General features: G+C 41.1%; 1 protein-coding gene across 2 annotated transcripts in view; it reads left to right on the top strand.

The window, feature by feature from the left end:
* Positions 1-22,808, top strand: part of LOC108444384 (WD repeat-containing protein 7) — a 269,505-nt gene that overhangs the window by 181,084 nt on the left and 65,613 nt on the right. For both annotated transcript variants that reach the window (XM_017725554.2, XM_017725555.2), the window contains one exon: positions 11,457-11,681. In XM_017725554.2, coding sequence (XP_017581043.2) covers positions 11,457-11,681 — 225 coding nt within the window. The remainder of the gene's footprint in view (positions 1-11,456; positions 11,682-22,808) is intronic.

Below are 22,808 nucleotides of genomic sequence, written 5' to 3'. Positions count from 1 at the left end.
AGATCTTACTGAGATGCAGGGCTCCAGTTCTAGTATGAATAATACAGAAATACCAGACGGCTCAAGGCTGATGATCTCCAAACAGGTAAATCATTCATCTGTAGTATAGAAATCTAAACCACTCGCTTTCTACCAGCGTAGCTCTGCTTTTGTGTTTTCTTACATCAGTGCAATTTAATTTCACTCAGTTATATTTCACTTTGAAATATAAAAGCCTTTATAAGGGAAGCTATTCTACATTTTGTGATTTGTGAGTCATTCAGAGGGTTTGGTGTGAAATGGCTCATATTTCTTTACAGTGGTGGTGATGGGAACCCAGGGTCGCCATGACTACAACACAAATATAGGCATTTAATTTACTATCCAGAACCACCAGTTGAACCTACACGTGTCTTCTGAGCTTATATGGAATGTTGATAATGGGAAAATAGTGATAAATCAAGTGAAAATGTTTTATGACCATAAACCATGATGGCTTTTAGAAAATAAACACGTTTCAGAGCAAAAGCTTCTCAAACAGTGTAAAGCATTTCCTCTGATGACTTTCTGTGAGGGAGCTTTTAGAGGTTGGACGTCTGGTTCCTGTCACCACCACTGTTAACAATTGCGACTCTGTTCACATCAGAATGGTTTACAGCTGTTTTCCCATAATTTAATTATGCATGAGATTCAGAGAAATCAGTGGAATAGCCTTTTAAAGGTTCGAGAAAGTGATGCTTTCCCTATGAAACCTGGTATTGTTGCGTTACTGAGCGCGTTTACATTCACTCACTAATCTTCATAATTGGATTTCTGCAGTTACATGATATTCAGATGGTCATGTAAACAGCGCACTCTGATCTCTTAGATTGGACTCGGGTCTACAAATCCGCATCAGTAATCAGATTTCTCAGTGCATGTGCACTCTTACTCTGATTTCTTTCGGATTTCTCAGTCTGCGCGTGCACCAAACTGACTGCTGTACCAGAAATAAGCAACAGCAAAACACTTTTGGGGCAACGCTAAAACTACATACTTGACCAAATGAAGGATTTAAATATTCTTCATCTTCTAGATGATGCATGTTCATATTTTCCAGTAAAGTGGCGCGATGTTTAAAAAAAGCCACGTCATGAAGTTTGAGTTTTACGTTACGTTCATGTCATGTCTTCCTGATTACTGTCTGACTCATGGAGACCTGGACTTTCACATTATCTGATTACTCAAGCGCATATAAACGTGTTGATCAGATCACTGACAAAATCTGATTTTCTGCAGTTATTGGATTATTAAGTGCATATAAACAGTCATTATAACATTTTTATATCATTAAATGTATTATTTTTTCAACAGCTGTACAGTTTGTACTCACTGATATTCTCTCCATTAGACTGTGGTATCTATGGAGATAAAGCTGAGCGAGCTCTCCTATTGGCTAGGATTTCAGGAGCTGATCTACTGACATTTTTGGGAAGTGACCGAGGAATTAAGGTTTTTAGGGCTTTTTTAAGGGTTTTTTAAGGGTTTTGATCTACAATGGGTCCAATTTCATAAGAAAAAAAAAAAATCATGACTCTAATTTCACAAGTTCTAGATACGTCACTGACTAAACGCACTGTAAACAGTGAGGTCAGTTGTGCCTGAAACAGTAAATAAGATCCTGTGGTCTGCATCCATCTTTGTTACAGCTGCGTTGTGTTGTGTGCTAGTCATTAGATGCTGGCTCGTTTTTAGGCGCTCTAGAAGAGATGAGTGCGCTCACGCGTTCAGGTGTGTATTAGAGGGATGGGGTAAATCGACATTCCTTGTCCTTATTGACAGCTCTATCGGATTACCATCACATTTAAAACGGCACCTAAACACTGCACATCTGTTCGGTTACCTCACTGATCTTTCACTGTGAGTGTTTGTTTCACTTTTTGAAACTGAAAGCAAATTCTTCTCTTTTCAGCTCATAGGGCCCAGATTAGCTTAACGTATATATAATATATAATATTTCTGTTGTATATATGTAGATACAGCCAAGCGAGCTCTCCCATTGGTTAGGACTTCAGGAGCTGACACCTTTGTTGGATTATTTTGTGAGGGGGAAAAGTGTTTTCTGGCAGTTCTAGTTATGCTGCTGAGCACATATCTAAGCTGTGTTTGTCAGTTGTAAGGAATGGAAAACGGTGGCAGCAGCTCTGTAACAGGACTCTTTAAAGAGCCACTGTAAAACAGAGCAGACAAACATACAAACTCACACGTGTGTGTGTGTGTGTGTGTGTGGTTCTATTCCATAACACATCATGGACTATTTTTCGCTTCTTTTCTGTGTTGAGAGTCAAACGTTGAGAGTCGGGTTTACATATACGAGAAATATCAATGCTGCAATATGACTAATTCTACCTTTATTACAGAAGTGATATCTTTTCCACTAAACGTCAGCTGGTATTATCAAAAACGTGATGTGCACAAATTTTGACTTTGAACAAAACTGTGAAATGTTTGAAATGGATGTACAGCCTTTTAAACTATAGATGGATGGATAGATGGTTGGAGCGACGGAGGGATAGATAGGATTGTGTTCCTGATAAGGTATAAAAACCTGTTTGTGTGAGAGAGAATTAGCATATAGGCTGAAAGTGTGCAGTCCTGCGGCTCTCAGGTAAAAGGCGGCCATCCTCTCTAGACCACCAGCTCTCTCACTCTCTCGCTCACTCTGATGCCCTGGCCAAAGGGGTCAGAGGTTAGCTGAGAGCCAATCAGAGGTGAATGAGGAAATTGTGCTGAAATTGAATCAGCGGCGAGGTGGCCCTTTCTGCTGTCACGCGATGAAGTATTAGGCCGGAGAATCGGGTTAGGCTTCCCCGTATCGAGAGGATAAAGTGAAATAATACGATTCCTTTTGTACAGAGAGAAAAAATAGATGGGTTTAACAGTTAAATAAAAATCAGTAAATGAAATAAAAAGCTAAATGAAATGGTCTCTTGCTGTTCCCTAAACAATAAATCTGTTTATTAACCCCGAAATCTGCTGCGTCTCTGACCTGCTGTGATGTGGAGAAGCGCGTGTGTTAGTTTTGAGGGCCATCATGTGTTGAGCTGTTCTTTAGCCCTGCAGTTTGTAGCAGATGGAAGATATTGATCTGCCGTGTCCTCGTTTGATACTGATTTTTGATTAGGGAGATGGATTCTCCATTTGTTGACTGTTATGGTTATCTGCCAGTGCGTTATTACAAATATTAATTCCTTTATCAAAAAGGAAATACAGGTTTCATGCAGTACAGTACATGTGGAAAGAATATGAGCTGATTTTCTAGCCACAGAAAGCAAATATTCTCCAGTGAAATCCCGTATACACTCCTCACAAAACGTTAGGGATATTTGGCTTCCGGGTGAAATTTCAGGATGAACCTAAAATGCTCTCTAACCTTTACAGGTGAACTTAATGTGACCTTCTCTAAATTTTTGAATGCACATGTCCAGCTTTTCAATGTTTCAGTACTTTTTGCACAGCTTGCTGTTCTCTGACAAGGAGCCTAACGGCAAGGTGGTGGTGGTGGTGGTGTTACAGTGTGGGCAGGTGTGTCCAGTCAATACAGAACTGCCCTACACTTTGTGAACGGTACAGTGACCCAGTGGCCCAAAATAATGAATAACATCATTAATCCAGTCATCGTGCCTCTGCATGAACAACACAGGCGTAATTTCGTCTTCATGGACAACAATGCTCCAGCTCATCGAGGTCACATCATTAGGGAACGGCTGCTGGAGACTGGGGTACCTCAGATGGAGCGGCCTGCACTTTCTTCAAACCTGAATCCCATGGAAACCTATGGGATCAGCTGAGTCGCTGTGTAGAGGCTCGTAACTCTGTTCCCCAGAACCTCAATGACCTGAGGGCCGCCCTTCAAGAGGAGTGGGGTGCCATACCTCAGCAGACAATGAGTCGAATTGTGAACAGCATGAGACGTCGTCATCAAGCTGTCATTGATGTTCAAGGGCGCATGACGAGTTATTGAAACACCCAAAATGTAGTCCATCTGCTTAGACATACACTATATGGACAAAAGTATTGTAACAGCCACCGGACTCTTTATGAATCCCATTCTGAATCTGTAGGCATTAATATGGAGTTGGCCCCCCTTTGCAGCTCTAACAGCTTTCTGCAGATTTTGGAGCGTGTCTGAATTTTTGTCCATTCATCCAGAAGAGCATTTGTGAGGTCAGGCACTAATGTTGGACGAGAGGGTTTGACTCGCAATATCCATTGTAGTTCATCCCAAAGGTGTTTGATGGGGTCGAGGTCAGGACTCCGTGAGGGCCAGCCAAGTTCGTCCACACCAAACTCAACCAACCATGACTTTATGGACCTAACTTTGTGAGGTTCAGTCATGCTGGAACAGAAAAGGTTTTTCCCCAAACTGTTCCCACAAAGTTGGAAGCAAATAATTGTCCAAAATGTCTTGGTGCTAAAACATTAAGGCTTCCCTTTACTGGAACTAAGGGTTCTAGACCAACCCCAGTAAACAACCGTAAACATGGGTAGTATACCAGGAAGTACAGCAATATAAAAGAAGAACTGGTCACACAGATGGACCATTAAGTGGTGGTGGTGACAAATCGAGATAACAACAAAAGTCGTGCTGGTTACATCCGCTAATAGATCTATTGATGCCGATAGGTGAATTGTAGATGTAACGTCTGCAGCACTAGTGTATGTGCATGTGCAGAGCTTCTTCACTGCACTTCCATCAGTGTGTGTGAGTGTGTGTCGGCAGATGAACTTGGAGTGAATTTGTGTCTATTCTCCTCACTCAGTAATGACACCTCGTCAGATTTAACAGAAAATCTTGTGCCGATATAGTGTAGCCTTAACACTGAGGCATGGTCTCTCCTTGTTTTTGTGTTGAAAAATGTTATGAATCTACTTCTACGCTACCTGTTTGGTTTCTAACAGGGTCTTTGAGCTCTGTTTGTGCTGCGTATAGAACAGGACAGTGTGTTTTGTGAAGACTCACGGGTGATCAGTTCTTCAGCAGCCTTGCACTTCATTACCACCCCACAGACTGACTGAGGGTGTGTAGGTGTTTGTGATTGCGGTCTGTGGGCTTTTAGACCCTATGGATCAGATACAGATTTGGGGGGGGGGGTTCTCATCGAGTGTACATTGCAGCATAAAGAGGAGAAATCCATACAGCAGCCTGAGCTCTGCCAAGCTGCAGTGGAGCTGAGCACAATCTGACAGTGTAAAGTAAATTCAACACAATTCAACATACTTTCTTCTCCTCCTCCTCTCTCTCTCTCTCTCTCTTTCTCTCTCTCTCTCTCTCTCTCTCTCTCTCTCTCTCTCTCTCTCTCTGTCTGTCTGTCTGTCTGTCTGTCTGTCTGTCTGTCTGTCTGTCTGTCTGTCTGTCTGTCTGTGTGTGTATCACACACACATACAAATCTCCTACTCCACTTCTTCTCACTTCTTTCTCTCTTTCACTTCTTCTCTAGCCCTTTCTTGCTCTGTGGTGCTCCTTCACCCTCACACACACAAACACCTGTCTCTTTTTTTCTCCCTCAACTCCTGCTCGCTTCTTCTTTTTCATTGTCCTTCACATTTTCTCCCTTTTCCTCTCTCTCTCTCTCTCTCTCTCTCTCTCTCTCTCTCTCTCTCTCTCTCTCTCTCTCTCTCTCTCTCTCTTTCTCTCTCTCTCTCTGTGGGATTTGTAGAAGGAGATTGGTGGTCAGTGAGTGAGATAGAGGTCATGTGACCAAGCCAAGCGGTCAGCCTCAGTGAAGCCCAGCCATATTATATTCTTTGTTCTCTGATCAGCTAGACACACACACACACACACACACACACACACACACACACACACACACACACACTTGATTTTCTTTTTTTTTTTCTCTGTGATGGGATCTAAATAGGATCTAAAGTTATACAGTATCTGATGTGTGTGTGTGTGTGTCTGTATATACATACACACACACACACACACAATGTGTACTTTAGGGTGCATACTTTACTTTTAATGTAAGAACCAGAATTGTTTCTTTTTTGTTCAATCATCATAAAATTTACACAGTACCTCAGTAACCACAGATAAACACTTTTTCAGTTTAAAAAAAAAACTAAACAAATATGGAGCTTTAAATAAAATCCTATATGAAGTCAGTATTTTATTTGTTCTGGGTGTGGAACCATTTTCTGTGGTTTTACCTCATCAGAACATTTTTACCCTGAAGAACAATGTACTCGCACACGTGCCTTCAACCTCTGCTTTACAATGAAGGCCTGAGTGCAGAGTCTGGGTTAATATGTGTGTCTTTCTGCAGCTTATGGGTCTTTGTATGAGCGTGTGTGAGCACACGTGCCTAATTGAGGTGTGTGTATTGTGAAAAAGGGGGACATGCAGGGACAAAAGGTCCAGTGTGGCCCCCCACCCCACACACACTTCCGAAAGCGTAGCCCCCTCTGGTCTCTTATTGTGGCTCCGGGCTGCAGGGGACATTACATTCACTCCATCAACAGCCTGAACCTGACCATGACCTTGCAGCGCACACACACACACACACACACACACACACACACACTCAGGCCTCTGCTTCACAATAGAACACACACACAGCATCGTGCAAAAGACACCCCCTGCATTAATTTGCTTTCCAGGCAAAATAGCCATTAAGTACAAGTTATTCATTTTTCAGAAGAAATTTCTGGGGAAATTAGACATGAGAGTCCACCTGCATAAGGAGAAAGAAGAACAAAAGGAACAGACAGAAGTTTACAATATTGGAGATTCAAAACAACCACCTGGAAGACCTGGTAGACACCAAAACTGCTCCATCAGATAAACAGCACTTCCATCTTTGAGAGAGAGAGGAGAAAATCAAGCTGCTTCAGATCTGAAAACATCCGCAGGTGTTTGTAGCTCAATCGAAACAGAATACGTCCATGTGTACTTCTCAGTCGGAATAGTCTAGTCCAGTTGAGAATTAATTCAGAATACAATTTCTATCCAGTTGAACGAGGTGGGTAATCCTGTAAATAATCCATTAAATAGAAGAATAATATCCGTGTAAATGCCTGTATCTGATTACATTCCCAGTCAAAGTTTAAATACGTTCTGCACAGGCACTGCTCACTGCTGCTCATCTCACTCTGACTGGACTCACGTGATTCTGGTTGTCATGGTAACGTCTACACTAAGCGGTTCTCTATGCATGCGTGTAATTTAGGATCGGATTACTTGTAGTGAACATGAAAACGGAGATTTACCATCAGATTGTTGAGCAGAGTGAGGTCTCTGACTTTGCACAGTGCTGACAAAACAATCAGTTTTTTGTTTTGTTTCTAAAAGTTATATATGTCGAAGAATGTGGAGGTTCCCTACATTGTTCAGCCCTAGGATACAGAGGTTTTTTCAGTAAGGTCCATATTTACAACTGGATAGAAATCGGCACGCACAACAAAAAAACAAAAAGAAGATAACAGGACTTTGATACTGACTACAAGTTAAGAAAAATGGAAAAATGAACACAGAGAAACGCTGCAAAATAGGAATAATTAATGCACTTAATGTCAATGCAGTGCAAGGAAACAAGGCCAATGTTAAGGAATAAATACACCCATGGAATTTCTGAAAATGCTGCTGAGCTACCAACAAAACACAGGTGGCCAAGATAACAAAGAGGCAGGACAAAGGAGGAGACAGAGCACAAAACAAAAGCAACAACTGGGGTAATGGTGTACTGGCCGCAGAATCTGGGAGACAGAATTTCACCACTCCGGTCATGATTGTGGGTTTCATTGCTCTGAAACGTTTCCTAAGGTCATTGTGAGGTGAGAAGTGTTCACCCAGAAAAGTGCATCCAGCTTTTAATCCACATACAGTGAAGAGAAGCACTGTTTGTCTTCTGGGTCTGGGTTTGGGTTTGACGTTGTGAGTCTGTTAGTAGTGCCTGACGTTTCATTCCTGTGCCTCTTTTCTCTTATTTGGCAGATGCGTGACTGTCACTGACAGCATGCGTGTGTCCATAGAGCTGTAGCCTCAGTCTCACGCTCTCAGCACTTCATCAGCACCTCAGCCACGTCCTTATCTCTCCACCAGAATCCACCTGAAGCACCGGCCCCCCACACATGCTTATAATCCCCCACCTATATACCCCTAATCTCCTTTAGGCTGCATAGCATAACTAGGGCGTGAACCAGCAGCCTCCTGCTGCTTCTCCTGCTGCTGTGACCTTAAAGCTGCACCATGTAAGATTAGTTTTTTGTTAAAATTGAAAGTTGTTTTTGATTGAGGAGAAAAAAAAACAGACCATAGTATGGTGGGCTTGCGCTGACCACATCATATGTCTTAGTTAACGTCGCACACAGAGACTCAAAATGAAGGTATCGATTGATGTTTTGGTCTCAAATGCTTTCAAAATCAACATTATACTGATGGGGATGCGATGATGATGATGATAGTAGATAATTCACTCACATCCTCAGGAGACGCTCCTTCACTAAGTTTAAACTGAGTTCTCTTTGAATTCTCTTTCAATCAGCAGACTCATCCGCTCAGGGATGGGGTCAGTGGCCGTATTACAGAAAATTCTTCAGTCCGAGATCACACACCCTCTACGGAGACACACTTGTGCATATTTAATACACAGTCACTGTTTATTTACTGAATTTAACATATTGGAAAAAATGAAACATGACTGCGGGCTATGCAAAATTCATGACACCTTTTTAAATTTTCTTTCTTTTTACCACCAGTATTTTAAAGCCAGCAAATGAATAGAAACTCTGTGTTCTTTGTAGAGCGTGTGTTCACCTTGATTCACTTAGAAAATCAACAAAACATGTTATTTGAGAGATGTTTAAACTTCTGCGTATGTGTGTTTTATATTGCATATAGCCAATAACATCTGGCACAACCAAATGTGTGGCGGCTGGGATCTGATATAATTCTCACAGTACATGAACGTATGACCAAGTCCAGCAATTCAGATGTATATATCACAGCATCTGTACTGACCAACCACTTCTGTCCTTCTTTGGGAACTTCTTCACTGTTTTGTCTGATCCAGCGCAACTGATTCAGATCATTCAATATCACAGTTCTGATTGGAATAAGCTGGAGGAAACCCTACAGTTCAGACGGTCTCCCAGGCCTGAGGATGAGAGCATTGCCAAATACTCCAACCAATATCTCTCTATTTATAAAAACTCCTTTTCATCTGTTCAGCGTTTTTCCCAGCGTCGGTTAACTTGCTTTGGGTTCCGTTCCTCCTAAACATCTGGCAGGCTGTGTTTGATCTCATTGTAACCGTATAAACTCCATCTGAGTGTACGTGTTGCTGGAAGGCGAACGCTTGCCGATATCCTGTGTTTTCATGTGAACTGGAAAACCAGATTTTCTGAGAAATCTAAGAGATGTTTCTCTCTTTCCCTTGCTCTCCCACACCCGGCCTTCTTCCCTTTGCCTCTGTACTCTGCTGGACCGTTTTGTTACAGATGAAATCTGTTGAGCGAGTTTAAGTATTGTTTCCAACACTTTACTCGAACCCTGGTACAGAACATTGACATAACTTCCTATTCCTAACAGATATTCTAGCTTTGTAGAAGTAGGTCTGTCACCACACTCACCTTTGTGAGTCTGCAGACCTCAGTTTTCGCATTGGTTGATCATTGATCAAATAGAACATTTTTCTTTTTGTGTATCTGGTCAGAAACAAGCAAATATAGCAGCTGGTGAGAGCCAAGATGGTCATCTCCAAGAATAAGTAAAGCACTGTTTCTGATTGATTCTGTATTTACTTCAGTCCCTCTTCTGAAAGAGTAAATAAAGAAATAGTAGATATTTATTTAAATGTAACCACATTTTGTCAATGTTTAGTTTTAGGACATTTGGACTAAACTATGCTCTGTTTATTGTGAGGCTCATGCAGTGTACAGACAGTCATTCAAGGTTTTTGTGTATTTAGTTAAAGGTAGAATCTCATGTTTCTTTAGGAGCGACAGTAGATGATCTGGAAATTTGGTTTTGTTTTAAACCTTTTTTTAATTTTAATATTGCCATTTACACACACATAACTAATTCACCTTGAGATCAGGGCTTCAGTTAACATACCTGTTGCAGGGACAGAACACAAACACCTTTACATGTAAACATTCTATAGCTCAATACTCCTATATATACATACACACCCAGTAAACCCTGAGGCAAACAGTAACAGGTTTCCATCATATAAAAACAGCTAGTTTTAACGGTAGCTGGACTGTCATGGGTTCCATCATATAACCATTCTTGACTTTTTGTAACCATTGAACAATCGTTGGGGGATTAGGCTTCATCCAGTTAACAGTAATTATTTTCCTTGCAACAAACAACAAAACATGCAGTATGTAACACCTGGTAAACATGTATTCAGGCAACATTTCCAACAAGATAACGGATGGATCAAGTAATGGATCAGCAGAATATGAACTTCCAGAATTTTCTCCAGCTCTTCTTTAACATTCTCCCATGTCTATTTTTGGATAATCCCAGAAAACATGGGTGTGTTCACCGACCATACCAGCATTCATTGATAGAATTGTTTAGCTCTGTTTTTCGTTATGAAATTTATTTAATATTTCAGGAGCTGTTGACACAGAAGTCCGGGTTGTTCCAAGAGTTCAGAAACCATTTTAATGCAACTATGCATGCATACAGAAAAGTTCAGTGCTTGCTTTATATACAATATAATAAATGTTCATTTTTCAAAAACTCAGATTTTATGTGCCCAAGCCCAAATGTCCATGATAGTAGATACTGAATATGTTTCCCAGTAAACAACAATAAACAAAATCATGTATTATGTTTTTTAGTGGACAGCAGAGAACATTTTTAACGTGTTTTTTTTTTTTTTTTTTCTTTCCCTTTTTTCCAAGTGTCCAGTCTTGGGAATGAGCAGGATAAAGATGTCAGAGTAGATTTCATGTGCAGTCAGGAGCTGTTATAACAGATTATATCCAGTAATACAACAATGTCATGTTACCATTACTGGTAATTGTCATAACAGATGTCTCATACGTTTGTTTTTTATTAGGGCTTTTCAAATGCTAATTATTGCTGAATGCTCTAGTTTGCTGTCACTTTTATTACTAGACATAGTCAGCATGTTATTTTGCTATATGTTTATTGCATGGTTATGACCAAGTTAAAAGGGAAAAAGATTTTTCATACATAAATATATTAAGTTAAAAAAAAGTGAGTAAAATTTGGTTTTCCAAGATATGGATCCTTGAATCGACTTAACTAAGCAGTTCATAATGTTTCTGATTAGTCAAAGCCAGTATTGATATCGTAACGTTGCAAGCAACAACAGTATGTATGTCATATATGTTGCATATACTGTTGACATCATGTGTTCAGTCATTTATTGCTCGCTCTCTCTCTCTCTCTCTCTCTCTCTCTCTCTCTCTCTCTCTCTCTCTCTCTCTCTCTCTCTCTCTCTCTCCCCCTCCAGGCTGTCTCTCTAACCTCCCTCCGAATGCGAAGAAGATCTCAAACTCATATGAGGAAAGGCGTAAGCAGGCCACAGCGATTGTTCTGCTAGGTGTGATTGGGGCAGAGTTCGGAGCAGAGATTGAGCCCCCTAAGCTGCCATCTCGCTCCAGGACCAGCGGCCAGGCGCCCGAGGGCTTCGGCTTGACCACTGGGGGATCCAACTACTCACTCGCTCGACACACCTGTGAGTACGGCAACCTGCTGACCTGTTACACTCACCTGCGCACAGTGTGTTACACAAGGACTGATATAAAGACATTCTGAAAAGATCATAATAACAAAACATACATTAACAGAGTAAAGATACACTGGCCTTATGGTCCATTTACATACACTACCAGTCTGGTACGTTTGAAAAATAATCATTAATACATCATGATTAAATCATGATTAAAAATCAATAATAAAGAGTGAGTATGTAGTTTTTTTTTGATTGGCAAAAAGTTAACATATTAGCCCATTAATTTCCAACAATTAAATTATAAATTTGAGTATAGTTGCACTTTAGATCCCATGTGTTAAACACAAGGTCCATGGACCAAGTCAGACCTGTGGCACAATCCTATTCAGCATGCAAAATAATTTGAATTTGCTATTAATATTAGCCCATTGCACCATGAGCTGCACTACAGGTCCCAGCATACACTGCAGTGTAATGTGTACTCCCACCCTTCCCCAACAATGATCTATGCAGCTATACAGCACTTCAAAAACAAACAAAAAAAAAAAAAGATTCCAGGTGTCCAGCTTTAAAGCCCTACTGTACACTGGAGACATCTAAGGAGGAGTGACAGTGATCTGCAGCTAATGTAGTCTCTTTGTATTTCTTTGTATTTATAATTATTTTTTTAATTGTTCAAGTATTCTGTGCCTATTTTTTTGCCGTTGTAGTTTTGGCATGTTTTGAACAAACAATGGCCAGTTAGGGTCATGGCAAAGCATCTAGTAAAAACGATTTGCTGTGGGTTTTTTAATATGGCCCTTTTGGTGGTTGAGTTTCATTCCCCTGCTTTGTATGACTGTCTAACGGTGGCCATTTGATTGGATTTTTTGTTGATCTAAGTATTTGACCATGTTGACCTGCACCAGTGGTCAGAAAAAAGAAAAATAATCTACACCAATAATATCACATTCCACTGCCCCACCTGTCAGAGAGAAAATGCTTAATCAGAGACCCTCCTTAATAACATGTTTCACTTGGAAATTCATCACCGTTGAGAAGAATTAGAATTTCCTATCTGTCCAGATACACTTTCACACATCTTATTTGATCTATGTATTATATTATTGTATATAACATATATTCTCTCTCTTTCTCACACATACACACACCTGAGATTTATAAGTTGTTGAGGGTCAGCATAATCGGCTCGTCTGTGCTGTGTTAACCAAACACAACTTAACCTCCATAACACGACATCTCACACAGACCTGAAGTCCGACTCCTGCCAGAAAATAAAAGCTGAAAAGAAGCAAACTGGATGCTGCCTTTCTGATTGTTTACATTGCCATGGCTGCACCACTGTCAATCACTGAGGTTTGAAATGTCCATGCAGTCCTGATCAGGCAGAGCAGATTCATTTTTATAGCTTGAGGGTCTTATTATATATTCCATGTCCAAAAGTTTGTAGACACTTGCTCCTCCAAAGTATTTTTTTTCTGAAATGAAGGGTATTAATAGTGAGTTTGTCCCTCTTTGCTGGAGTTCATTCCAATTAAAATGTAAAGATATAAAGGAGAATAGAAAAAAACATTATTAAAAACATAGTTATAAAAGAGGGGAAATTTAAACTAAAATGAAAATTTAAATCAAATTAATCAATACAACCAGCAGGTGCACCTTAAGTACACTGCAGAAAATGATACCGTGTCAAGTAAAATGATCTAAAATGTGGTCAGTAAATCTAATATCTCTCCGGCTAAGATTGTTGTCTGCTTAATTTAAGATTATTTAACTGATTTCTAGGCTTTTTTTTACTTGTTTTAAGTGATTTTATTTAGTAAATTTATGTCACTGTATTAGCAGATAATTCTGCTGGTTTCAAGCTCATTTCTTAAAACAAGCAAAATATCTGCCAGTATAGTGATAAAATTACCCAAAATTACTTGATAAAATTACCCAAAACAAGTAAATAATGTCCAGAAATAAGATGGATAATCTTATCAGCCATCTCAAAATGGAAAATATTAGATATATTGACTAGATTTAAGATTGTTTTTACTTGACAAGATACTATTTTTTTCAGTGTATTCAATGTAGGGTCACCCGGATACTTTTGAACTTACAGTGTGTGTTTAGTGCAGATAAACAGGCCATGCTGTGCATGTTGAAGTCTATGGCAGGATGAGCTGGTCTGTCAGTGTTTAGCACATATACTGTGGAGCTAATTTCCTATTTTTTTGTTTGTTTTGTTCATTTTGTTTACAGCGCAATGATTAGTGAGCTGTGTGCGTGCATGTGCGAGTGAGCAATTGGCTCTGGTCCTTCCATGGAGCGCAGCCGAGTTTAAACCAGCCGCCCCAATAATCAATCAGCGGTTACCATGGCGGCAGAAGTCTAGCACAGATTAATCAATGTGATTGAATCTGTATGTTCTTGTTATGGTCCTGGCTAGAAACCTCGGAACAAGGTGTATGTGCTTGAGAGAGTGAGCTAGAGAGAGAGAGAGAGAGAGAGTGTGAGTGTGAGGGCACCTCTCTTACCCAATATCCCATCCACTCTTCTCAATATAAAGCTCTCTCCCCTGAGAGCTGACTTTATCGAGAGGGTAAGGTAATATCAGACTGGCTTATTGGAGCTGTGTGACCATACAGTCAGCCGAAAGGGCGGAGAGAGAGAAAGAAAGAGGGGGAATTGGAGTGTAACCTTTCTCGTGGCGCAGCCTTTAAGGTGCTCAGAGATAGAGCTCTGAGGTCATGGCGTCATTCCAGAGTCGACGTCTAGCCCATGTTAGGAACTCCGTCTAAGCTGAATGAAGTTTGTGCAGAAATTGCCACGCGGTGAGCAAAATTGCTCCAAACCTGATGCATTTTTCAGTGTTGACATTTTTTTTTCTTCTCCCAGAATTTCACCGGATGCTCTAAATCCCATGCGTCACACACCCGTGGCATGATCCTACTGGCCCACAAAATGATTTTATCTTTCTATTAGTACTAGCCCAATTCACTATGAACTGCACTACAGTTCCCAGCATGCACTACAACATACTATGTGCCTCCACCCCCTCCCCAGCAACCATCTATGGGACTGCATCACAAAAAGGATGCTAGGTATCTAGTTCAAGTGAATTGGCAGTAAAAAAAAATAAAAAATCTACTGTACAGTGGGGACGTTTAATCTCTTCAACCCCTTGATACCACCAGTGTTTACAAATGCACTTTGTCATGTTCTTCATAGCTTTCATATTTCATAAGCTACATTCAGAAGCTGGGCGTCGTATGAGGCTGTAACTCTTCTCTCCAGTCTAATAGACGGTGATGTCATTTTAAACCCTTATAATAAAAGAAGCTGAATTCATATTTTTTTTCCTACTGAAAGTCGACCCATTTTTCCCAAATCTGGGCTATAAACTATAAACAGACAGCGTCTCTTCAGTGATCTGCTCTGTACAAATTACTTTTATAAAATGTTTTTGACTTTCAGCTGTAAATTGTAAGCATAGAGCAATATGTGTGATCATAAAATACATATTCTGTTCATTTGAGGGGAGCTTTTACCCAAAAAAAACCCCCAAAAAAAACAAAAATGTACGTTTCTTTCATGTTCATAATTTGTCTTACAGTTTGGTCATGTAAAATCAGATGGATACACCAAAATGCACCCTGAGGTTTACTGTTTATCTGTAGGTAATGTAGGCTGTTGAATTTTGGCGAATGCAGTCTGAATGCTCTCTCTCCAAGCCTAGCCCTAAACACAGCATCACATTTTGAGTTCCAACTCGAGGAGCCTGACAAAATTCTGTCCAGCCCACACCAAACCAAAAACACCTGATATTTTCAGTTGGAAACTGACCCCAATATATTAAAATTCCGTCCGTAACAGGACAGTGTACCATGGTCCATGTAGCGGTCGTAATGGCCATCATTAGATCACAGACCAGTATAATATAAAGTGATGCTACATAAAGCCCTTTTCAAAAAAGTTCCATATAGAACCATGTAAAACATCTTCCCCATCAATCTGAAGAACCATTTCATGATGTAAAGAACCCTTTATTCATTTACTGAAGAACCTGAAAACTGCCCCATTCACTCTCATGTAAATTTCTCAAAATCAGGATCTGCTTATTTCAAGATTTTCTCTGTGTTTAACTCGTCATAACTCAGACATTTTCTTCTCAATACACACATTACAGCAAAATAATCCTCAAGGGGTCTCATCTCACACCATCTATCCGGTTAGAGTAAACATTTCCCGAGTTATGACCGTTTGTTCAGAGGGTGCAAATTGGACTCAAACAAGGCTTCTCCACTAAGAGCTGCATAATAACAGAGTGACAGTTCATTTGAATGACCCCCCCCAACACTACATCTCTCCCTCTCTCATACACACACACACACACACACACACACACACACACACACACACACACCTAAGGAGGTGTTGTTCACCTACACAGAAACATACACTTGCAGCTCTTTTCAAGCACTCTTGCAGTTCCTTCAGGAAATGCACATCTAGTTGTTATTATTATTATTATTATTATTGTTATTATCGTTATAACAATAAAACTAGACAGAACACCTGGTGTGAAAAACATGTGGCCACATATCTTAAACACTCCCTTTGTCTATTTTTATTTTAATCAGTTTAATTTTATTCACATGTCTGATTCATTACTTTGCACCATTATTGATACAGATTTGTACAGAGCAGCCAGTGATTTATTCCGAAGGTTACATGCCATTAATTCATTCAGAAGAATGGAACACACATGGAAGAAGTGGCTTTTCCTCGGTCTAGAGTTGAGGTTATGGTCTTGCCAGAGCCCATCAGGCTTTGTACTTTCTGTAACTGAACCATATATATTACCCTGTGCGAGGTCGTGTTTTGGTTTGCGAAGCTCCTCTTATGCTCATAGCAATAAACCTCGGCATCTGTAGTGACTCATTGTCCTGATCAGCGATCCATTCAGTGAAAACCTTCTTCAAAACCCGACAGAATGAGGACGTAGCAGAGTGAAGCGATGACCTCAGTGTCGGTTTTCCAGCGTGGTCACTCAGTGTGTTCCAGTAGATTATGATATTCTGTGTTCTGCTCACACAGCCGATCGTTTCGCTCCTCTTCTATCTCGCTCCTGTTCAATGGAGTCGAGATTTGCTATTGATAAACAGCAGGTTGATGAACGGGGGAGCGCGCGACTAGACTCGCAGCACGCGGCCGTGTTATGATGAGTAATAGTCAGGGTTTAATTGCTGCAGACAGGCCTGAGGGCAGAATTATTCTTTAAGCTAACTAGAATGTGCCTTTCCACCCAAACCTAGCTGTGCTCTCTGTTTCGCCAGCCTTCTTTCTATTTTTCTCTTTTTTGCTTTGTCTCGTCTTCGTTTTCTTTCTCGTGCTTTGTTGCTGCTACTCTATAATTGTTATCTACAGTATATAGTCCAGTTTTGCTCATGTGATAGGATCAGAGTATGTATGCTGTAATACATACACCGCAGTGTACATAATATATTCATTCTACATTCCAGACCTTAATCCTTCCTAAATTAGGAACAGGACCAGTTTCATATCGTTTATACACAATCAGCCATAGTATTAAAACCTTTATACACTCCCTGGACTGGGAACCAAAAATATCCAGCCAACGGTGTGCTGTGGGCAGTGTCCTGTGACCACTCACAAAGGTCTAGAGGATGACCAACACAAACTGTGCAGCAGCAGACGAGCTGTTGTCTCTGGCTTTACATCTACAAGGTGGACTGACAAGGTAGGAGTGTCTAATAGAGCGGACAGAGTCTAATGGAGTGGACAGTGAGTGTTTTTCTCTTCTTGTTGAGGTATCAAAAGTTCAAACTGTTGTGGTGGAGCTGGTAGTGGCACGAACCACTGACTGGTTTGATGAGTTGGAGTAGACCAAAAAAATGCTACGTTTACAAAATACAATCAAAAATAATGAGTATAATTATTTTTATTTACCCCTTTTTGTTCTGCACTGTATCTGTTTAAACAAGACTATAATAAAATGTACAGTCGGTACTGTTTAAGTACTATCAGTATCCACCACATACTCAGAAAAGCATAATGTGACGTAATTAATCGTTATAATGATAAATACTGCCATATTGCCCAATACATTCTGGTATTTGTTGACTGTTGGCCTCGTAGCTCCAGGTCAGAACTGGAAAGTTCAGCAAACTTAAGACATCAAACATATTTTGGCTGATAGACTGATTGTCTGCATGGGGGGTTGTCGGGGTTAATTGGTCAAACAAGATTTTTTGCTGAACTGTGGCTTTAATCTGGACTGCAGTGTGGGCAGGTTTTAATGTAGTGAGGTGAAAGTATGATGGAGCGATGATGGCTGAGGTTCTGCTTCAAGGATTTTGCCTGGGCTGGCACTGGTCAGGTGTGTGTATGGTCAGAGTTACTGGAATGACAAATGGTCAGAACCACATGCTGGACACACACACACACACATCTGTCTAGGCCTGTGCCAGTAACAGAATCCTGTTATTTAGGCAACTGTATGAAACGTAACTCTGCTTTTATCTGATCTGACAAAAATTAAGCCCTCAGTCATCCTTTCCTCCCACAGTCGTCGTCGTCTTCTCCTCCTCCTTCTTCTCTTTATTCTTCTCCTCCTCCTTCTTCTCTTTATTCTTCTCCTCCTCCTTCTTCTCTTTATTCTTCTCCTCCTCCTTCTTTCTTCTTCTCTTTCTTCTTCTCTTTATTCTTCTTCTTCTCCTTCTTCTTCTTCTTCTTCTTCTCCTCCTCCTCCTCCTCCTCCTCCTCCTCCTCCTCCTCCTTCTTCTCTTTATTCTCCTCCTCCTCCTCCTTCTTCTCTTTATTCTCCTCCTCCTCCTCCTCCTTCTTCTTCTTCTCTTTATTCTCCTCCTTCTTCTTCTTCTCTTTATTCTCCTCCTCCTCCTCCTCCTTCTTCTTCTCTTTATTCTTCTCCTCCTCCTCCTTCTTCTTCTCTTTATTCTTCTCCTCCTCCTCCTCCTCCTTCTTCTCTTTATTCTTCTCCTTCTTTTTCTCCTCCTCCTTCTCCTCCTCATTCTTCTCTTTATTCTTCTCCTCCTTCTCCTCCTCCTCCTTCTCCTCTTTATTCTTCTCCTTCTCCTCCTCCTCCTTCTTCTCTTTATTCTTCTCCTCCTCCTCCTCCTTCTTCTTCATCTTCTCTTCGTCCTCCTCCTTCTTCTTCATCTTCTCTTCATCCTCCTCCTTCTTCTTCTTCTTCTTCTTCATCTTCTCTTCGTCCTTCTCCTCCTCCTTCTTCATCTTCTATTCGTCCTTCTCCTCCTCCTTCTTCTTCATCTTCTCTTCGTCCTCCTCCTCCTTCTTCTTCTTCTTCTTCTCCTCCTCCTCCTCCTCCTCCTCCTCCTCCTTCTTCTCTTTATTCTCCTCCTCCTCCTCCTTCTTCTCTTTATTCTTCACCTCCTCCTCCTCCTTCTTCTTCTCTTTATTCTCCTCCTCCTCCTTCTTCTTCTCTTTATTCTTCTCCTCCTCCTCCTTCTTCTCTTTATTCTTCACCTCCTCCTCCTCCTTCTTCTTCTCTTTATTCTCCTCCTCCTCCTTCTTCTTCTCTTTATTCTTCTCCTCCTCCTCCTTCTTCTTCTCTTTATTCTTCTCCTCCTCCTCCTCCTTCTTCTCTTTATTCTTCTCCTTCTTTTTCTCCTCCTCCTTCTCCTCCTCATTCTTCTCTTTATTCTTCTCCTCCTTCTCCTCCTCCTCCTTCTCCTCTTTATTCTTCTCCTTCTCCTCCTCCTCCTTCTTCTCTTTATTCTTCTCCTCCTCCTCCTCCTTCTTCTTCATCTTCTCTTCGTCCTCCTCCTTCTTCTTCATCTTCTCTTCATCCTCCTCCTTCTTCTTCTTCTTCTTCTTCATCTTCTCTTCGTCCTTCTCCTCCTCCTTCTTCATCTTCTATTCGTCCTTCTCCTCCTCCTTCTTCTTCATCTTCTCTTCGTCCTCCTCCTCCTTCTTCTTCTTCTTCTTCTTCTTCTTCTCCTCCTCCTCCTCCTCCTCCTCCTCCTCCTTCTTCTCTTTATTCTCCTCCTCCTCCTCCTTCTTCTCTTTATTCTTCACCTCCTCCTCCTCCTTCTTCTTCTCTTTATTCTCCTCCTCCTCCTTCTTCTTCTCTTTATTCTTCTCCTCCTCCTCCTTCTTCTTCTCTTTATTCTTCTCCTCCTCCTCCTCCTTCTTCTCTTTATTCTTCTCCTTCTTTTTCTCCTCCTCCTCCTTCTTCTTCTCTTTATTCTTCTCCTCCTCCTCCTCCTCCTTCTTCTCTTTATTCTTCTCCTTCTTTTTCTCCTCCTCCATCTCCTCCTCATTCTTCTCTTTATTCTTCTCCTCCTTCTCCTCCTCCTCCTTCTCCTCTTTATTCTTCTCCTTCTCCTCCTCCTCCTTCTTCTCTTTATTCTTCTCCTCCTCCTCCTCCTCCTCCTCCTTCTTCTTCATCTTCTCTTCGTCCTCCTCCTTCTTCTTCATCTTCTCTTCGTCCTCCTCCTTCTTCTTCTTCTTCTTCTTCATCTTCTCTTCGTCCTTCTCCTCCTCCTTCATCTTCTATTCGTCCTTCTCCTCCTCCTTCTTCTTCATCTTCTCTTCGTCCTCCTCCTCCTTCTTCTTCTTCTTCTTCTTCTTCTCCTCCTCCTCCTCCTCCTTCTCTTTCATCTTCTCTTTATTCTTCTCCTCCTCCTCCTTCTTCTCTTTATTCTTCACCTCCTCCTTCTTCTCCTCCTCCTCCTCCTTCTTCTCTTTATTCTTCTCTTTCTTCCTTCTTTTGCAGAGGACTTAAAGAATGGCTTTATTGAAGAATTGTGTGTGTGTGTGTGTGTGTGTGTGTGTGATATTTTGCTTTCTGTTACAGTGGCTTCTTATTTGTTTTTTTTAATTTTGAGGTTCATAACATCCATTCAATGTGCTGAATGTGTAAATCTTTAATAAATAAAATAGCAACTGCACATTTTACAGATTAATAAAAAACATTCTGGTTGATGCTCTGCCAGAATATACAACTCTACAGTGAACTGGACTGGGGCCCAGATCTTTACATGCTCAGCAATCTGTAGCACTACAGAATGGAGAAGGAAAAGGGTTTCTCTGCTTATAAATGTCCACCTGGTGCATGATGGGAAAGAATCTCAAAAATCTAGCTGTAATCTTCAAATCGTGACCAAGCAAGATCTTCAGTCTCTGCAAAATCACAGTCTGTGACTAGAAACTCTGACAGTGCCACATGCAAAGACTTTCGCCAATCCGACTGAATACATTCGGCGGTAGATTAAGATTGAGATGTTTATGCTTACCTCACTGTACTCAACAATCTGATGGAAATCTCTGTTTACATGCTCACTACAAGTAATCAGGTCCTAAATTACACACATGCATACAGAACCACTGAATGTAGACGTTACCATGACAACCAGCATCACATGAGTCCAGTCAGAGTGAGATGAGCAGCAGTGAGCAGTGCTTGTGCTTCTAATATCTTTAAAATGATATCAGACTCAGGAAAGTGTCCTTCACATGTCCTTATAAAAGAAGGCCGAGAGGAAGATGTCATGTTCTGAGACACGTAAGCTGGACGTCTGTCCCACCACCGTCTTTTAAAGATTAAAACATAAACTTTGTCTCCACTGCAGACCAGTTTTTGCTCCCGCCATGTCAAATGGTATAAACTTTCACACTATGGCGCGATGCGCATGCAGAACAGACTTAAACTTTCCGACTGGGAATGTAATCAGATACAGACATTTACACAGATATTATTCTTCTATTTTGCTGATTATTTACAGAATTACTCACCTCATTTATGGCCTCAATCTGATCTATTCCGATTGAGGTGGATACATGGACATTTTTTTATTCCAATTGAGCTCTTAGTCAGAGTATTAGCAGATTATCAGGCTGCATGTAAACGTGGTTACTAGACTTTCAAAAGTCTTTTCAGAGTCTTCGAATGTATGGCTAGCGTCACCGTGTCTTGTTGTGTTTTACATGAAATAAGGCAGCGTTTTATTTTTTGAACTGGTGCTCAGTGACTCGTTACCATCAGCAGTGGTAACCCCGTTAATTGTTGCCAGGCACAGGCCGGATACGGGAATACTGAGCTTGTTTTTGTGATCGTTTTTGACAAGAGGGCGAAATGAGTTTAACACACTCCATCATGTAGCAGCAAGGTCTCACACACACACACACACACACACACACACACACACACACACACACACACTCACACACACACTCACTCCCACTCTCTGCATGTGTCTGAGGGTCTTTAAGAGGCGCTGTGGTATTCAGCGTGGGCTTTTTGGCTTTCAGCTCTGTGTGTGTTTTATTCTTCTCTCTGCTGAAATACAGAGCAGCTCAGCCGAGAGCGTCACAAGGTCAGCGCGCAGCAACACCTGAGCCTCTGAGAGAAGAAAGAGTCAGTGTGTCTCTCTCTCTCTCTCTCTCTCTCTCTCTCTCTCTCACTCCCGGTCTCTCTCACTCCTTGTCTCTCTTTATCTCTGTTTCTCTCTCTCTCTCTCTCTCTCTCTCTCTCTCTCTCTGTGTCTGTCTCTCTCGCTCTCTCTCCCTCGCTCTCTCTCTGTCTCTCTCGCTCTGTCTCTCTCTCTCACTCCCTGTCTCGCTCTCTCTCCCTCTCTCTCTATCCCTGTCTCTCTCTCTGTCTATCTTTCTCTCTCTCATTCCCCCTCTATCTCTGTATCTCTCTCTCTCTCTCTCTCTCTCCATCTATCTATCTCCCTCTCACTCCCTCCCTCTCTCTCTCTCTCTCTCTCTCTCTCTCTCTCTCTCTCCCATCCTCTTTTCTCACTCTCTCCTCCTCTCTCCCTCTCTCTCGTTATCTCTCTTTCCCTCTCTCTCTCGCTCACACTTTTTTGCACCTTTTCAGGTTTTCTTTCTTTAATTCTTTAACTCTCTCATGCTCATTCCCCTCTTCTCTTTCTCCATTTCTCTTAATCTCTTTTTCTTTGCCTGGCTTTCTTTCTCACTCCTTTATTCCTCTTTCTCTATGTCTGCATTTTTTTTCTCTGGCTTTTTCTGTTTTTCCTCTTTTTGTCTCATTCTTGCTGTTTCTGTATTTTTCTTTTCTATCTCACTTCTTTTCTATCTCGCTGTCCATTTTTCCACCTATCTTTCCTTTCT

The sequence above is a fragment of the Pygocentrus nattereri genome, chromosome 16, assembly GCF_015220715.1.
Source record: "Pygocentrus nattereri isolate fPygNat1 chromosome 16, fPygNat1.pri, whole genome shotgun sequence".
Taxonomy (NCBI): domain Eukaryota; kingdom Metazoa; phylum Chordata; class Actinopteri; order Characiformes; family Serrasalmidae; genus Pygocentrus; species Pygocentrus nattereri.
This window is presented reverse-complemented; position numbering and strand designations above follow the sequence as displayed.